The sequence below is a fragment of the Astatotilapia calliptera genome, chromosome 16 (assembly GCF_964374335.1).
Source record: "Astatotilapia calliptera chromosome 16, fAstCal68.1, whole genome shotgun sequence".
Classification (NCBI taxonomy): Eukaryota; Metazoa; Chordata; class Actinopteri; order Cichliformes; family Cichlidae; genus Astatotilapia; species Astatotilapia calliptera.
The window spans coordinates 17,995,985-18,015,092 of NC_137437.1; the positions used below are offsets into that span (position 1 = coordinate 17,995,985).

A 19,108-nucleotide genomic window follows, 5' to 3' on the forward strand; every position below is an offset into this window, starting at 1 on the left:
TTACAATCAGAATCAGAATCAGAATACTTTATTGATCCCTGGGGGGAAATTATTTTTTTGTTACAGTGCTCCATTATAAACCAACATAAACCAACACTAACAAGACAGACAATACGCTAACTAAGAATAGTACAATATATATATATATATATATATATATATATATATATATATATATATATATATATATATATATATACATATATATATATATATATATATATATATATATATATATATATATATATATATATATATAAGTCACTCATTAATAAATAGCTGGAAAAGAAAAATGTGTAGTTGTAGCAGTAACCAGTGTGTTAAGTGGATGCGTTGTACAGGGAGATGGCCACAGGCAGGAAAGATTTCCTGTGTCGTTCAGTGGTGCTTTTCGGTAATCTCAGTCTCTCACTGAACGAGCTCCTGTGACTGACCAGCATGTCATGAGTGGGTGGGAGGTGTTATCCAACATTGTCTTTATCTTGGACAGCATCCGCCTCTCCGACACCACCTTGAGGGAGTCCAGCTCCATCCCCACAACATTACTGGCCTTACGGATTAGTTTATTGAGTCTGTTGGCATCTGCTACCCTCAGCCTGCTCCCCAAGCATGCAACAGCATAGAGGATCGCACTGGCCACAACAGACTCATAGAAAATCCTCAGCATTTTCTGGCAGATGTTGAAGGACCTCAGCCGCCTCAAAAAATAGAGACGACTCTGGCCCTTCCTGTAAAGTGCTGTGGTGTTTTTAGCCCAGTCCAGTTTATTGTCAATGTGTACTCCAAGGTATTTATAGTCCTCCACAATGTCAACACTGACCCCCTGGATTGAAACAGGGGTCAAGTGTTTCCTGGTCTTCCTGAAGTCCACTATCAAGGATTATATCAAGGATTTTGCATTAAATGTTTAGGAATTTTTATACACGTTTTTATGTTTATTTTCAGAGGCCCAAATGGACAAAATAGTAAAGCTTTAAATATAATGATTGTTTTTAATACTTGGATGAAAATAATTTGGAATCACCCTTATGAAGTCTAGAATCATCACCGAATGGTATAAGTTTCTTTTCGTCAGATGCTCTGCCTTCAGTTTAGTCTACAGTACCGGTAACTAGAAATCATGCTCAGATGATTGGTTTGGTCATTGAACAATATGTCCTTTCTTTTACTTTGCGTTGGGTCTTTATCCATTAGCACTGTGAAGCATTTTTCAGTCAGTTTTGCAAAACATGGCTGAATCTGAGCACAGAGTACAGCCCAGTACACTTCAGAATTCACCCTGGCACTTCTATCAGCAGTGACATAATGAGTAAGAACTGCTGACCTGGTTCCACTGACCACTATACACACCCATACCATAGCACTTTCTCACCACGCTCCATACATTTCTCTTCTCGTCAATCTGGTACAGTCTAATCTTGCTGACATCTGTCTAAAGATTTTTTTCCAGCACTCTTTTATATGTTTCTGACAAAGTCTAAACCTAAACTCTCTGTATTTCCATTCATGAAGGCGTCTCTTGATTGTCGACCTTGACAGTGGTATGCCTGAATCCTTGAGAGTCTTCTCGACTTGATTAGATGTTGTGAAAAAAAAATTTCCATTCCAGCGAACACATTTTTTTCATTCCACACTTTAGTTCTCTTCTGTGGTATTCCAGGACATTTGGTGCTGCTAAGTTAGCCAGTACATTCCTCCTGTTGATTTGGCCACCCCTAAAGGTTTTGCTGTCTCTCCGATAGGTTTATTTTGTTTGTTTAGCCTAATGATGGCCTCCCTCATATGCACTGACATTCCTTTGGGCCTCATGATTAGAATTACAGAGAAAAAAATCAACTTCAGATATTAAATCTTCATTTGGCATGAAATTAATGACGGAACAGCAAGTGTTCAATTACTTTTCAGCCTCTGAAAATGGGAGACTGTGTATAAAAACGACTTTATGAAAACCTCTTGAATTAAAGCTAAGCTAAGCTGTAAAGTCTGTCATGTCTACTTCTACTCTGGCGAGACGTCTTTGTCCACAGCACATGACTCCACAAAGACATGTCTTTGCTTATATTTTGACAATTTGTAGTTTTGCACTGAGGTTTTACAGACAGAAAATGTTTATTCCAATCATTCAGGTAAAATTTGTACAATATCCGATTATAGAGCCATGCACTGTGAAAACCAGCAGTTGCAAAAATGACCTGCAGATTCCAGTGTTACATTTTGGCTCTTGACATGTTTTGCAGTCTGCTGCTGGGCGGATCTTTCCAAGGTTTGGGTCCCACTTGGCAGTAGTTAGAATTTAAGCCACTTGTTGATGATTTTCTTTACAATGTGCTGCTATTAGCATTACAGGTGAATCTTTAACAAGTACACACAAATTCCACGTTGTCACATACTGTACTCTTTTGTCATTACTCTTTTTGATAAAGACAATCAACCTATTACTGTTACTTTCAATATGGTTGTCAACTTTGGTAAAAAGGCATATTTTTTAAAAACAAAAATAACTAGACTTATTTATAAATTATCTTGGTGTTAAATTCTGAATGTTTGATTGTTTCGATCATGACCTTAAAAGTCAGAAATTACTATGAAGCTTTTTTATAATGCATATACACTTTTAAAAAAGCTGTCAACATGAGTGCAACATGTCTTGGGTGTTTTAGCCAAATCTCCTGGATGAACTGACCCTCTTTTCTTACCCACTTCTCACGGATCAAAGAAGCTTGATGTTCATGCTGGTTCGGGATTTAAAATGATGCCTACTATTCAGAAGACCGGCGGTTGAGTCCTTAACTATTTTTCCAATCTGTGTTTCTACAAGTGTCTTTGGGCAAGATCCTTAATGCTTAATTGCCCCAGATGTGTTCATGAAAATAAGTCTATTCATGACTAAACTGGGTGAAGAGAGAACATGGAGAAGATGTTAAGTTGACTGGATGGAAAAGCTACACTGACAAAGGATGTTGTGAAGGACGACATGTGACAGGGGGATGCTAAAGACAGGGTGAGACGGAGGGAGATGATCCGCTGTGGCGACCCCTAAGGGAGCAAGAATAAGGAGGACGTCACATTACTGCTGGGAAACTCAGCTTGTGGTTCGGTGTTGGCTAACTAGCTTGTTATTTAGATTAGTTACGTATAAGCTTATACATTAATCAGATTCTTGGCAGGATGGTGGTGCAGTGTTAGCACAGTTCTTCAAGAAAAGTTTGAACCTTCTCATCCAAAGTTCAAAGACATGCGTGTCAGGTTAATTGGTAATTCTGAAGCATTTGTAGGTGTGCATATAAATCAGTGAGTGTCTCTGTGTGGTAGCTTTTCCAGCTACTACCCTGCCTCCCCTAGGCTAATGGTTAAAAAATGTATGGATGGGTGGATGGTTAGACAGCTGAACGAATTGACAGGGTATTCCGGCATTGGATAACTGAGCCAAGGGTAAAGGGATTCATGCATGTAAGTAAAAAACATTGAGACACAGGACCACAGGAGCAACATGTCTTCTCACTATGAGATATATGATTCACAAAATATGGCTAACTTCAAAGACCTTTCGTTATTCATATACTGTCATAATAAATATGTCAATGCGCTTATCTGGTGTTTTACATTAGAAATGAAGACAAAAACAGTAAAGTTGGAAACTGACTTCCCTGCTACCAAAAACATAAAACTCCAGAGTAAAACCTCTGAAAATGAACCAGTGGTTCTGCAGTAAAACTGCTTCCTAAAAGGGAAACAATGCCTATAATAGAACATCTGGAATTTTCCAAGTGTGCAATGGGATTTTTTGAATGGATGGCACTAGAGAGACAAACACAAATTTTGGTGCTTCCGTCTACTTTTCAAAGATTGTTGCACTGAAGTACAGCATCATTAATTAATTTAATAGAGCTTGAAGATGATGGTGGGTGAATTTGTAAAGACTGTTGCTTTAGGGTAATGAATGAAGAATTGTTTTTATAACTCAAAAGGTTTATTACTGACAGCACTGATAATGCACAATTTAGACCATGGCAATTTATATCAGTAAACTGACATGTTAACATGAAGGGCACAATAGAAATAACAAATATGGTTAAAATGTTATTAGCAATGCAAAGAAAGGGAGATTAACGTTACAATTTGTTTTTAAAATGTAACTGCCCGCCTTCAAATCACTTTGACCTCACTTCTGTCAGGTAATTAATTACTATTAGGTAAATATTCTTTTTAATTATTTATTATTTAGATACCATGTGATAAACCACCAGAACTTGCACTTTATATCAAACATCTTTTATTAGACAATAAGAAAATGCAAATGCTTAACAACAGAAGTCACCCTATTCAACCAAAGTCTTCAGCATGCTATATAAACTCAAAGCTCACACAAAGTCAAAACCCTTCAAGTGCTTGTTATTGTCTTCTACAGGTTTTCAGTACAGTTTTCTCTTCACAATCATGTTCTGGAGACGTGAAACAACTTGACTCAAGCTTTTAAATTTCACACAACACAAATATAATACAATTAACTCATTACTTGTTTATCGTATGATACAAAACACCTTTAAAAAAAAGAATAAAGGACATAAACTGCAATACAGTCTGCTTTATAACTGAGTACATAAAGTGAAATGTAAAGCTCCAGTCGCTAAGATCAATATGACGCAAAGGCAATGCTATTGCACACAACACTGTGAATTCATGTGGAGCCTCAGTGCTCTTTTGCTGATGCGTCTTCAACTTCCATTCTGCTTTATATACTCTAGTCTTATTTTACAGCACCACACTTTTCTCAGTTTATACTACTCCTTGGTGACGCTGGTCTTTTCTTGGGTGGTCTTGGGTCGTTTAGATTCTGGAGGCTGGCACACTGGATCAGTGGGAGGAGAAGGACGATCTGGTGAAATAAAAAGAAGGTTACACGTCATAGCCTGTTTCTGTGTGATCTTCTGCTGCGTGTACAGTCATGCGAAAAGCAACATTTCCCCAGTCCTGTGAAAAAATGTAAGCCCACCTTTACTGTTTGCATAGCAATTAAGAGGCTAAGTAGTAGCCAGGTAATTCCAATCAAATGTACCAAATCATTTTTCAGCAAGTGTGAGCACAAGTTCTAGCAGTTTGCTGGTCTGGAGGATTCAGATATGTGTTAACGCAATGTCACAATCTTCCTCGTGCCGCAGCAAATTCAACTCAAGGTCAGATTGTGCAATGCTCAACAGCTACGTCTCAGACTCATGACAATGCAATTAAAAAAGACTGATTTGGAATGAAACAATGAAAACGAGCCTCTTCTCTCTAAAAAGAACATGATACCTAAAGTTTGATTTGACAATAATGGAGATGTTTGGTGAAAACACAGCATATCAGCGTAAACACCTTTTGCAAACTGTGAACCACAGTGTTCGAGGGGTAATGATTTGGGCTTCTTTGGCACCCCCATGCAGGGCTCGCAAAATCGCTAGCCCGACGTCCCGGGGCTATATGATGGCAGGGCTAGCGATTTTGCCAGCCCTGCCATGATCTGCTACTAGAAAGCAGGACTTCGGCATTAATTCTGGGTTTTCTGCACTGCATGATGTTTTGGGGGGTTTTGTACATTAAACACCATCAGGGCTGAAGGTGCAAGAATAAACAAAAATACGCTGAGAAATAATCTGAACATTAATTAATGAAATACTCAATTATGAGCTCATCAGATTCTCCCATGTCTTAATGATAGAGCTGTGAAATTTAAATAACTGTTTAGGGCTCTATAGCACATCATGGTCACCATGGAAACGCGAACCCCATTTGCGACTAAAAACAGACCTGCAATACAAATGCATTTAGGATCGGCGTGTGAATAAAAAGTTTGACATTAAGCACACGCACACTGATACCACAACAGCAGCAGAGATGATGATGATGGCCCAGTTTAATGTGGAGCTAGAGTCTGTTTACACACCGCAAAGAGCAAAGAGGTGGAGCTTCCTTTGAATACTTATTATTGCTCGTTAATAAAAGAAACGCTTCAGTGGAAGATCTATGTCATAATTTACGCCTTCCACGCCAATCAAATGGTGTCGACCTAACGTGTAGGCACATTTCTTGGGAGGTTACCTGGAAGGTTACAGTGCAGAGTTAAGTACATTCTGTGTCATGCATATAACCTTTTCATATTTTTCGAAAATTATAGTTCGTTGTAAAAGCAGCCATTTAGCTGACAGCAAAATAATCAGTGTGACTGATCATAACAGCATCAAATGTGAGGCCTTGTGTCTCACATCTAAAGCTTGGCTAAAAGGCTTCGTGCAAAAGGACAAAGATCCTAAGCACAGCTCAAAGGTCCAGTCAGTCGTAACTAACTGCATGACTTTAAGAGAGATATGCATAAATAAATTCCTGAAAACTTCAGTGAACCGAAGCAACATTATAAAGAAGAATGGGCTAAAATGTATCAAACAGACCAAAAGTTTAGCACTGAAGAATTAATATAGCCCTTTCAGGTTTGCTTACTTTGATGTTCACTCCCAAACAAAGTGGCTCACCTAATCAAACTATGCTGCTGGCTTGTTTGCAACCTGTCTGACTGCTTTTGTTTCCTGCTTCTTTGAATGCATCTGTAGCTGTGTCATAGTCAGAGATGTCAGTAAACAATTTAAGCTACAAAAAGACTCAAGGTGAAATAGATCTTCAAAAATATATATATGTTCTAAGCTCTAGTACAAATCCATAACTTGCTACAAGCTTGCTGTAAGAGCGTGTACATAAAGAGGTAATCCAACTCAAATATGGTACTGTAATAAAGGCACAATAACATACACTGATTTAAACATAGGATAAGACAAGTTGTTGCTACTATCACTCAGTCTAGGGAGGGCCACAACAATCCCTGGGCTCTTGCCACCTAATAATTGTAAGCATCTCACTCGACTCTCCATTATAAAAGTTGATTATCGTGGAAAGTTCAGCATTAAAAAAGACGGCGAAAACCTTACTAACCGTGTTTGGCCTTTTCCGTGGAGGAGAGAGGGCTGAAAAGTGAGCCAACAGCTGGAGACCGGGGTGCAAGGGGAGTCAAAGATACTCTCCTGCAAACAAAGAGAAAAAAGTAGCAATGCTGAAAAGACCTCAAAGCAACACAACGTGTATTTATCGTCTTTTGTTTTGTTGTTGCCCAACAGTGAAAATTAGTCAAACGTTCCAAGTTACAGATGTGAAAAAGGGGGTACGCAAAAGCATGCACAGGCCTGCTATTGTCTGCCAGCAGTCTGACAGAGTGATTATTATTTTGTAGTCAGTGGGGGGTCCAACGAATCCCTCATACCAGACAGGGCTTTGTTCACACTGCAGGTGCTGGGCACATATTAACCGACAAAAACCTCACACGGCAAATAGAGCTATTTATATTTCTCTTAACTTATTCAAAAGAAGGCATATTATACACTATAAAGAGCACAGTGTTTTCTTACTTTTCACACTCTGAAAACTCAAACTGCATTCAAGGGGGCTAGGAGGGTAGATGTAGTCAATACGAGTCCGGTCAAAGATTTGAATAGATTATATATTTCCATAAATTAGCATACGCTGTAGTTTAGGGCAAACTGCACTCTTCACACGCGTCACGCTGCATCTAAAAAGAAGCTTTAATACTCACAGTGAAGCTTTAAGGCTGCTGCTGCACAAACAACACTTATTATCTCTACATTACATGCTTAATGAATAATTCCACTGTGTTTCTAGATCACTCGAGTGGGTTTCAGCAAGTTTCCCTTTCCTGTAAAATATATTTGAATAATATTCAAAATTGGAGACGCTCATCCTCATAACAGATTTTTAGACACAACTCCTAATAAACTGTGGAACATGGATTTGAAAGACGCTTTTGTTTAAAACTTTACTGTCAAAAAAAAAAAAAACATCCACAAATTATATGTACAAGCATATAAGTTCTTTCTTTAAGGAGGTGTTTTTTGATTTCCTTTTTTCCCCGCATACACTTGTGGGACACTTCATTAGGTACACATTGCTAGGACCAACTTGTGCTTTCAGAAAAGGCCTGATACGTGATAGAAGTCACACAGCTGCTGCAGATTTATCAATCATCCGTTCCACCACATACCAAAGGTGCTCAGATTAAACTAAGATCTGTGGACTCTGAAGGCCATTTGAGTAAACTCATGTCAAGTTCAAGAAATTAGTTTGAAAGGATGTGAGCTTTGTGACATGGTGCGTTGTCCTGCTGAAAGCAGCCAATTAGAAGTCACTGTGGTCACAACAGAATGGGCATGGTTAGCATCAGTACTAACCAGGTAGGCTGCAGCATATAAACAATGCTCAGTTGCTCTTAAGGGCCCAAATATGCCAAGAATACAGGCCTCCACATGATTACACCACAAACACCACCTTGAACCAATGATAAAAGACAGGAATGATCAGTGCTTCCATGTTGTTTACAGCAAACAATCCATCCAAATGACTCAAGGCAATGTTTTACCAAACTTCCATTGCTGAATTTTGATCAGCCTGTGTGACCTGTAGCCTCAGTTTCCTGTTCTTAGCAGACAGCAGTGGCACCTGGTGTGGTTTTCTGCTACTGTAGCCCATCCACGTAAGATTCAAGGTGTTGTGTATTCAGAGATGCTTGTCTTGATACCTTGTTTGCACAGAGCTTCTATTTGAGTTACTGTTGCCTTCCATTCAACTTGAAGTAAGCTGGTCATTCTCCACTGATCTCTGACATCAACAACGCAAATTTCACCCAGTTGTTGTGCAGGAAAATCTCAACAGATCAGCAGTTTCTGAAATACTCAAACCAGCCCATTTGGCACAACGACGCCATGTTAAAAACCACTTGAATCCTCTTTCCTCCCCATTCTTATGCTTGGTTTGAGCTTTAGCTGTCACTCTCTTGACTGTGTCTACATGTATAAAAGCAGCAGTTATAAAGTGTCTGTTTATACAAATACCAATATGTACAAGGCTTCCTGAGAGCCTCAGGGAATACACTGTTGTAAACTCTGTTTCAGACTGTTTTTTTCTACTTTTGAAACTGTATGATGTCATAGATAACCTTAATCCGGTAAAATCAGGCACACGGTTCTGTTTTCACAAAAACTTCTGTTTGTAAGAGGCAGACAGAGGAAAGGTGTCTAAGGACAAACGAGCTAAAACAGCTTGTTTCAGACAAATATGGCTTATTGTGAACTGTGAATAATAATGAAAACCTATTGTCAAAGAGACCAAGTGGAGCTAGAAATGAGTACAATACTTTCCCTTTAAGCAATTAATTTTTTTTAAATAAAATAACTATTAAACTTTTATGTTTTTGAAAGTTGAGGGTGTGAAGCACTTTCTTTTTTTAAAGACTGAATGAAACAGCTTTGAATTTCTATTGGCAGCTACACGAGAAAACAACTTGCATACAAAAGAAATAAAAACATACCCGTACTAAGTACATCATTATTTACCCGTTTTACTTTCTGCCACCCTGACAGAATCCCAAAGACAGCTGCTCTAATATTTACCTTGGAGTGGGCCCTTTTGATGTGGCAGCACTCTTAGGTGTTGCGGGCCCAGGAGTATTGGCACTGTTGAGGACTTTTGGTGTGGATGGAGAGAGGGGGGTTACGCGTGGTTGGGGAGTGGAAGGGGCGCTTGTGCTCCCAGATTTTGAGGACTGAGGTGCTGCAGAGGCCGTGGCTTTAGGAGTAGTGGGCTTTCCCCATCCCTCAAGGGTGTTGAGGGTGATCCTGCGGGGCTGAGGTTTGGAGTTGGCACGAGGGGTGCTCTTCTTCTCCTCTGGGGAGGTTAGAGAGGGGGCGTCTTTGCCCTGGTTAGCTTGGGATGTGGCAGGTGGGGCTGGGGGTGACGGCTGGGATATAGGAGATGAGCCTTTGGCCAATGATGCCTTCTTGCCTTTTTTCTCAACACCACTGCTTGGGACAAAGACCTCCAGGGTGGGCGGCTCTTTCAGTGGAGTGCCCAGCTCCCCAGGAGAGAATGACAGGAAGGAGCAGTAACCGTCTGTGGAGGACACAGCCAGGAAGGAACCATCACGGGACCTGCAAGGGATAAATTCTGCTTAATGGTAAAACATTTACAGTTTACCATCCACCTCTCTACTTCATGGGCATAAATCCACACATAAAATATCATTATCAGACTAAGGAATGCTCACAAAGTTACAAGTTTTCAGGTTATTAAATGTAAGACTGACTGTAAGAAATTATTATTATAAGTTCGATCATGTCTTTAGCAACAAATTAACTGATAACTTCATGTTATTTAGAGCTTATGCTGGACTCTAAGTGCAGGCTAAACTGGGTAGTTTGCAGTATTGTGCTGCAGTGGATGAACTGTTTGGTCACTGATAATTTAGCCCATAGATAGCAGCAGAGATGCAGCAAAGGTGGTGGGAGAAGTATAACTTTAAGGAGAAAAATCTTTCAAAATCTTGTTTGTCCATCACATTTGACTAGATATTGATGCACTGAATGTTTTTTCTTTACTCAACTTTCACTCATCAACACGTACTGTATAAAACTCTGGCTCCTGTTTCTTCCTGTTAAAAGAGTTTTTCCTTCCTACTGTACCTTACAATATAAAGCATCTTCAGGCAAATAACTGAATAACAGGAGTTATTTGAGCCAGTCATGTTCTTTAGTAACACTCGCCAAATTCCACCTTTATGCTAGCTATATTCTGGCTGAGCAATACATGGCTTATGTATCTGATTGAAGCCTGTCGACAAAGCAAGCACATCTACTGGAGCTCATAAGACAAATTAGGCGCATTTCATTTTAAGGCAAATGTTTCACATGGCATTGCTACTCTTTAACCCCTATCTATATTGGCTTCCAAGAGGTGAAAGCTTTCCCTTTATCACGGTGACAAATAAAGGTCTTTTATTCCAATTGCTGCAGCCATCATATAAAAGATGAATTTGGCCTATTACTAGCTGTTCCCTGCTTCTGTCTTCCTCTCTTTTGCTGATTTCTGTGGTTTTGATGGCAATGCCATGAAGTTTTGTACTTTATAACCTCAAAGTGTGTGTTCTGTGAGTACAGATTATCTGCTTTTATGTATTGCTGTGTTGTTTTGTATTTTTAAGACAAAATATTCCTTTAAGAAAATCAGGCTTCACTCAAAACAAGTGAATAATATACAGATTTGGCTGTTTTTAACAAATAAGTAAATACATATTACTTTTTTGTGTGCACATTATCATATCTTCCTGTCATCTTTTGCTTTTGAAAAGTTAAATATAGATACCTGTGCTAAAACGGCTAAAAAGAAAGTTTACCATGTGAGATCACTGAGTGTGTGGTAGTGGATGTTGGACACAAGGCCAAATGGAAGTTTCTGCTGCGTGTCATACAACAGGATTGAATCCTCAGAGGCCACGGCAAACACCATACGGTACGGCAGCTGGAATACGTTGGGAAGAGCCTGGACAGTACCGTCTGCAGGGAAGAAATGGGAATGGGAGTGACACGAAGAACACAACACAAGAAAAGAAAACTAGTCCGAAATAATCAGTCTTGCTTGAATGTCCTTGCCTTCTCCTTTTTTTGTCCTCAGTTCAAAGTAGACAGGGCAGCAGCGCACAGCCAGTGTAGCCTTAGATGGGCACGGCAAGTGAGCAACAGGCCTATAAAACACACAGAAAGATATTTATATACACAGATTATTAAACTTTAACAGACTCTGAATAGGGTGTAAATACAATAACAGTCCACAAAAGATACCTCTTTAGACCCTTCCTGGAAAAGATGTAGGTGGTATTCATGATGTTTTCTCCTATCTCCACGCATCCAGCTGAGGTTTCAAAGAAGCAGACAACAGCGAGGCGAAATTAGAAAAAAAGTGTTGCACTGTTAGAACACAAGATTTCAAAAGCATGCTTTGTGTTTACCGGGAGCAAGCAGGAATGACCCGTCTGGTGTGAATGAGAGACGGCGAAAGAAAGACCTCATGCTGTCATCGTGGAACATCCTGTACTGCTTCACCTGAAAAGGCAACAGTTCTAACTCGCTCTGGACAGTTTGGTAGAGCATTTAATTTCTTATATTTGATTTTATAAACTTGTTAAAGAGCAGGTTAAGGAATAAGAATAACACAAGCAGGAAAAACCTCAAAACACCTTTTGCAAAGTTAAGAGAGGTATTGTGGCTCATGCAACTATCAGCTTGGATGAAACACAGATTTCTCAGAATTTCAGATTTATGAGAGACCAGACTGGTGCTAATAAAAATGATTGGAAAGAAGTAACTGAGACATTAGAACCACCTTTAAGACATTGAAGAGAGTTTGTAAAAAGAAGCACGACTGACCTCTCCTTCTGCAAGCGGCCCAGAGCTCATTTTACTGATACTGAAGGCCTTCTTCTTGGTGTGAGTGCTGTACACACGAAGCACCCTGAATGGGAGGAGAAACAAAAATATTCCGAGCATCAGCGTGCTGACACATCAATGCCAGTGCCTACACGACATCAAATACAATCATTTAATAAGGAACAATACTGCACTCATTGCCCACTTTGTTAGTTACACCTGTTCAGTTGTTTGGTAATGCAAAGATCTAACCAGCCAATCACATGACAGCAACTCAGTGCATTTAGGCAAGCAGACGTTGTCAAGTCAACCTGCTGAAGTGAAAACTGAGCTTCATAATAGGGAATAAAGGTGATTTAAGGGACTGATAGGAAGGCAAAAGAAACTTAAATAACCACTTATTACACCTAAGGTAAGCAGAAGAGCATCTCTGAATCCCTCAACCACTGAAGCAGATGGGCTCCAGCAGCAGCAGAACACACAGTGTCACTTCACTCTGCTAAGAACTGGAAACTGAGGCTAAAATCCTCACAGGCTCACCAAAAGTGGACAATAGAAGACTGGGAAAAATGTTGTGTGGTCTGATGAGTATCAATTTGTGCTGCAAATGACAGGGTCAGACTTTGGTGTAAACAACATGAAAGCATGGATCCAACCTGCCTTGCATCAATAGCTCAGGCTGATAGAGGTGTTAAGGTGTGGGGGATATTTTCTTGGCACACTTTGGGCTCGTTAGTACCAGCTGAACATCGTTTAAATGCTATAGCCTACCTGACTATTGTTGCTGACCATGTCCACGGCTTTATGGGCACAGTGTACCCAACAGGATAACGTGTCATGTCACAAAGCTCAAGTAATCTAAAACTGGTTTTCTGATGAAGTCACTGAGTTCACTGTAGTCAAACAGCCTCCACAGTCACCATATCCCAATCTAATAGAGCGCCATTACAATGTAGAGGAAAAGAAGATTCACATAAATGCTATGCAGCCGACAAATCTGCAGCAACTGTGTGCTCACATCATGTCAATAGCTGAGGAATGTTTTAGGCACCTTCTTGAATCTAAGGCTACATCCACACGTACACGGGTATTTTTGAAAACGCAGATTTTTCTATGCGTTTCCACCTTTCGTCCACACGTAAACGGCGTTTTCGGTCACTGAAAACAGAGATTTTTAAAAACTCCGGCCAGGGTGGATATTTTGAAAACTCCGTTTTTGCATTTACCTGTGGACTAGAAAAACGGAGAAAACGCAGCGTCAAAGGTGTGCGCATTTTTTGACGTCACACTGTGCGCCACGTTATTGTTTCGGTGAAATGAATTTCTACAATACTGTTAATTGTACTCTCTGCAGTGTTTAAATGCTTACATATACACACACAGTTACTGTCCCTCCACACATACGACTCTGTTCTGCTTCTATGCCCCAGCTTTGTTTACTTTTTCCCGCCGAGGCTTCTAGACTTCTGATTGGCCAACATTTCTGCACGGTTAGGAATCTAGCGCCACCTGCTGCTTTGGCATGTTCATAGCAGCGTTTTCCTTCATTTCTGCGTTTACGTATGGACGGGATTTTTTTTTTAAAACTAAAACGGAAAATCTCAGTTTTCAAAAATACCCGTGTACGTGTGGACGTAGCCTAAGTGATGTAGAATTAAAGCAGTTCTGGTGTTAAAAGAGGATCCACCAGGTGACTTAGTAATGTGTCCCTAATAAAGTCGCCAGTGAGTATAATCCATGTTTGAATCACCTATCACAGCTGAGAGTGGCAATATATTGTCCTTGGGGATCCCAGGTAACCCCCTGCACGTAGCTCTTGTGGTCATTCAAGATAGAAAGCTTCTGTCCTAAAAACACAAACAACAAAATAGACAGAAAGTCAAAAATAACACCAGATAAAAGCATCACAGATAAAATGTATGCACCCACAAACCTTTATTGATGTCCCACATGATAGCTGTGTTATCAACAGATCCAGACACCATGAAGTTTCCATCACGTGTCCAGCAGATGTCATACACATCCTCTATGTGCCCTCTGGAAAGAAATCAGATAGCAAACTCCTTTCTATAACCACATCTCATGGGCATTATAGTTATAAAAGCTTCAACAACCAGAGTGCCACACAAAGTAATTAAACACCATTTATGACTGAGTCTCACTTCGTTGACCTTAGCAAACATTAGCACTTGCTGTTCTAGCGTACCTAAGCGTTTTGACCACAGTCCAGCTCTCCTTGTTTAGCTGAGCATCCTCATCCTCCTGAAACACAGAGGCCTGCTCGAGCTCCTTGGAGTCGTTGAGCTTCCACAGCAGAATTATTGCATCTACATCAAAACGTTAAAATGCCTCTATTATTGTTTCTTAAAAAAACATGTTTCGTTTTGAGAACAAAAACAACAGTTGCTTTTAAATAGAAACACGCATGTTTGCAATGGAGAAAAGGCTGAGAAGCGTCTGTCTACTACGTGGAACATACCATCTCCTCCTGAAGCAAGCAGCTCTCCGTTGGGGCTAAAGCGCACTACGTTGACAGCTTTTGTATGTCTAGCCAGATTAGACAGAAACTCTACCACCGCCTTCCCGTCTGGACCAGCATCCACCCGCCACAGCTGCAAAAACATCATTAGGAAAAGAGATCATTAAAAATTCTCGGTAAATTGTCCGTGCAACATACAGCTCTTCACAAACAATACTCCGTCCACAGATTAATTTTAGTAGGATAAAGGTTACAAAAAAGGGTAAATGTATTAAAAATCTTAATACTTAAATAACTGCTATTAGGTGGATCATCCCTTTAAGGATGTCACGTGCCTTGATAATTTAAAACCTTGCTGTACGCAAACATGAAAACATCGCATTGCTTGATGGTGCATCATGACTTAGAGACTGTCACCAGTGTCTGAGAAGGAAAAAACAAAAACAGGACTACTTTTGACTGCTCTGTTAGTCACAAGGGGCCACCACAGTGAGTAGTTCTCCTTATCTGATTTGGCAAAGAGTGTTATACAGGATGCCTTTCCTGATGCAACCCTCCCAGGGATTTGTGCCTCCTCCAGATCTCAGACTAAGGATCTTTGACTTGTTGTGTTAACCAGTATCCTATGGGCCTTAAGAGAGGCATTCTCTAAGGGCTAAAGCGGGCCTGAAAAAGTCTCTGTAAACAAAAGGTCAATAATCACCCTGACAAATGCACAGTGAAACACTTGCTTAAATGTACAGTTGTGGCCAGATTTCTACATACACTCTGGTCCTTCAAAATCCAAGAAACTCTGTGAAGATCTAAGAAGGAGATTTGTAGATGTAGATTGTAGGATTCTGCCTGAGAAAGATGCCCCTGCTCCAAAACTGACACCTTTAAGTTTGACTGAAATGCCCACGTGAACGAGGGCCTTCTGGAGAAGAATTATGGTGAGGTAATGGTGAGGTTTTCACACCCAAGAACACTGTACTAACTTTAAGCACGGTTGTGGCAGCATCATGCTCCAGGGCTGTTTTGTAAGTGGTACTGGTAGATTGCACAAAGTGGATGATGTAGTAAAAGATTCTTATTCTGTTTCCTGTTTTCCTCATTCTCCCTCACATGACCGCAATTTACCTCGTTTCCACTCTTGACTTTCTCAACACTGATTGGTTCTTGATTTTCTTTGTGCCTTAAATAAACTCACCTGGCATACATTGTATAAGGACTGCACTCCCTTTCACTCACTCTTTTCACTCCCACATAGGGCGGCGGCTGAGGTCAGTTTGATTTGTTCTTCTGAGTTTAAACATTTATGTTCAAGTTAATGATTTAAAGTCCAACCTTGTTTTCTCTTTTAGAGTTTAGTAGTCCATGTGTGTCTTCCTTTAAGTTAAAGTGAAATAATCCAGTACATAAGGAAAATCAATGGTTAGGCTGTTTTCTTTGCATTCTGACCAGATTAAACCCATGGTGATAAACTTTACCTTACCTTTGAACCTCCTACCTAACAGATGGAATCTTATAGGAGAATTACCACCAAATTATTCAACTTCACCTCAAATCAGCAGTAAAACAGGTGTTCCAACAGAAGAATGATACCAAACACACATCCATAACTGGTTTTAGAAAGGATAAAGCAAGCAAGCATTAAATTTTAAATTCATACTTGTGTACTAGATTCTTATTTTTCTTAAGTCATTAAAGATGTACGCTGTACAATCATTTCACCCCGGAAAAAGAAAAGTCAGAAGGAATCACTAAAAGCCCAAAATGACCATGACATTCATGATGAGTATATGGAAGATTATAATTACAACTGTACTCTGTCTACCTGCACTGGGACTGTTCAGAAAGTTAACAAAAATTTTTTTCTCCATATTATCTCTGTTTCTGTGTCCTTATTCTTAAGCTAAGTGTTTTTATGACCAATTAATGAAGAAAAAAACAACTGATGGGTACAAATACCTGCGTCTTCTACATCCGTGAGACTCGCTTCTTCCTGCTGCATTTATAGACTAAATCACTGTTTTTTTTTCTTCTTTATTTCACATTTTATTTAATTAAAAACAAAATAAAAATCGTCGACCTCTTACGGAGTTAACCTGATGTTCTGACCGCTGTCTCCACTCACCCTGACTGTGGTGTCCACTCCAGCTGTGGCCAGTCGATGAATGCGTCCATCTGAGCTGTGCTGAAAGTCCAGACTGTACACTGGCTCCTTGTTGTGCCATGCTATCTCACACGTTACCACCTTCATTTCTTTTCAATTTTTATATTCGGCACCGACCTCAAGGGATAAAAACACGGTAAATTCACCACCTAGATCGTTTTCAATCAACTCATATGAACGCATTAGTTAGCAAAACGTACAACAATGGACTCTGAAATACGGATTAGAGAAAACAGTTTGATAAAGCCGCTCATTTGGCTGCACTAACATATAGAGCACAGCTGGCTAACACGTTAGCAGTTAAACTGGCAGGTTAGCTGGACTGGTTTACGGCTAAACACAGTGGACATCATTCCCATTCCTGAACATTCGTGTTAAGTTACTGTTAGCTAAGGAGCGTGCCCGTTATAAATGCAGACGAATTACAAATGCTTATTAATCTGAACGAAGATAACTGGAAGTACGTGACAGTATTTACCTTCTCTGTTGTCCTGCTCAGTCAGAATTGGTAAATTCCCGCGTTCCAGACTCTCAAAACTTCCGGTCTGCCGTGATTGGACAAAAACACGGAAAGGGCGGGGACAATTGATAGTCTTGACTTTTTGTTTTTTTCCTGACGTAATCCGCAAAGATCTTTGGCCATCCCCTCATTTCTTCATATATTTACTATGTAATAAACACCAGACATGGCGACTTAGTGAAGCGTGCAAACATACGTTGATATACAGAATAAAAAAAAATTTAAAAAAAAAGGGGGGGGGGGGGAGACTAATCAATTACTGATAGTATAGCATTGTGTGTTTTTCCTACTCAGGTATGTTTTTACTGAATTGACCGTGAATTTGGGACCATTGCCATCATGAAAGTGGATGAAAATCTAATGGTAGTCGTCTCTGTTCATAATTCCATCAGTATTGATGTTGTCAATCTCCAGTACCACTTACCGAAATGTAGCCCTAAACTATGACAGTCTCCACAGTGTTTTACAGGTAATTTTAAACACTCAGTGTTTTTAAGCCTCGCCTTTTGTTTTTACCTTCACTTGGCCAGTTTCCTAAAATGGTTTAGGCACACAAAGCACAGCATGCTGAAATATGACAAGTTCTCTAGTTCATAAAAATACTATGTTCTAGTACTCTGTTCTAGGATGCCCTCTGGACCCAGTGGAGTGAGTGACAGGAGAATGGCGGCTAAGCTGTCATCCCTGTTGGACAACATCTCCCACCCCATGCAAGAGACTCTGACAGCACTGAGCAGCTCCTTCAGTGGGAGACTGCGGCACCCACGGTGTGGGACGGAGAGATTTCGCAGGTCTTTCCTCCCCACTGCTGTCAGACTCCACAACAAAGACTTTTGCAGCTGATCAAACCCTCACACGTGCAATAAGACTGCTATATGTGCAATTCTTGTACAATTCTTCTTCTGACGAAGTTGTACTTTTGTATTTTCTTACTCAGTTGTATGTATTGTATATAGTATTTTATTTTATTTTATTGCATTCCAGTGTTTTCTAATTTCTTCTACATAACTTTTCACTTTTGCTGTAACAAAACAAATTTCCCACCTGTGGGACTAATAAAGGTCATCTTATCTTATCTTATGCTATGGCTGTCAAACTGTTAAGAAATGGGAAGAGATGCTTTTGTGACAGGGTGCTGGTAATAAACTGCCTGAAGATAAAATCTAAAATTGTTTCTTTGCTAAGTTTTCCATTATCTGTAGACACAACACTGGTTGAATTTGGTAAAAAAAAAAAAAATTGGTCCATTTTTTTTATTATCTTTGAATGATTCAAAGGTCTGTAAGTGGACAGGGTCTAAGGCAGTTTGGTTATGAAAACAATGTCTGTGCGTGATGTCTGTTTATGGCTTAAGGCCTCCACTGAATTGTTTACTGTGCTTCACACAGCCTGATAAGGAGCAGTGGTACAGAGTGAAAATGATGAATTAACGGTGTGAGCCTTATTTCGGAGCGCCACATTGTTGTGAGTGAGATTTAATTGAAGGAGGAACACAATGAAAAAAAGAAAAAAAGGGGCCAGCCCTTGGATTTACGTAAGCATCTCGCGTGTATTTAACACAATTGCCTCAGGCTTTAAAGATCTGTACAAAATTCTGGTTTCCAGTGTGAGAGAAAAAGCCATGCAGTTATTAGAGCTAGGTTAATTGATGATTCTAAATT

At 39.8% G+C, this 19,108-nt stretch overlaps 1 protein-coding gene across 1 annotated transcript; it reads right to left on the reverse strand.

Annotated features, from left to right (window-relative positions):
• Positions 1-4,256: 4,256 nt before the first annotated feature.
• On the reverse strand, positions 4,257-17,526 carry chaf1b (chromatin assembly factor 1, subunit B). Its single transcript, XM_026145723.2, has 14 exons — positions 17,406-17,526; positions 16,889-17,044; positions 14,773-14,905; positions 14,500-14,620; positions 14,227-14,330; positions 14,044-14,140; positions 12,294-12,378; positions 11,876-11,969; positions 11,709-11,778; positions 11,520-11,611; positions 11,264-11,423; positions 9,486-10,022; positions 6,961-7,049; positions 4,257-4,876 (listed from the first exon to the last, which is right to left on the reverse strand). Exons 2-14 carry the CDS (start codon positions 17,012-17,014, stop codon positions 4,782-4,784), a joined length of 1,803 nt encoding a protein of 600 aa, XP_026001508.1. The 5' UTR covers positions 17,015-17,044; positions 17,406-17,526; the 3' UTR covers positions 4,257-4,781.
• Between the last annotated feature and the right edge of the window lie 1,582 nt (positions 17,527-19,108).

Bases quoted from the DNA above. Each gene is read 5' to 3' on its own strand.
- chaf1b (XM_026145723.2), bottom strand. From the start codon at position 17,014: ATGAAGGTGGTAACGTGTGAGATAGCATGGCACAACAAGGAGCCAGTG. The intron at 12,379-14,043 runs GTGATTCAAACA...CCTCCCATTCAG, and splicing joins GCCACTCTCAGCTGTGATAG to GGTGCTTCGTGTGTACAGCA. The intron at 4,877-6,960 runs GTTAGTAAGGTT...TTATTTCACCAG, and splicing joins CACGGAAAAGGCCAAACACG to ATCGTCCTTCTCCTCCCACT.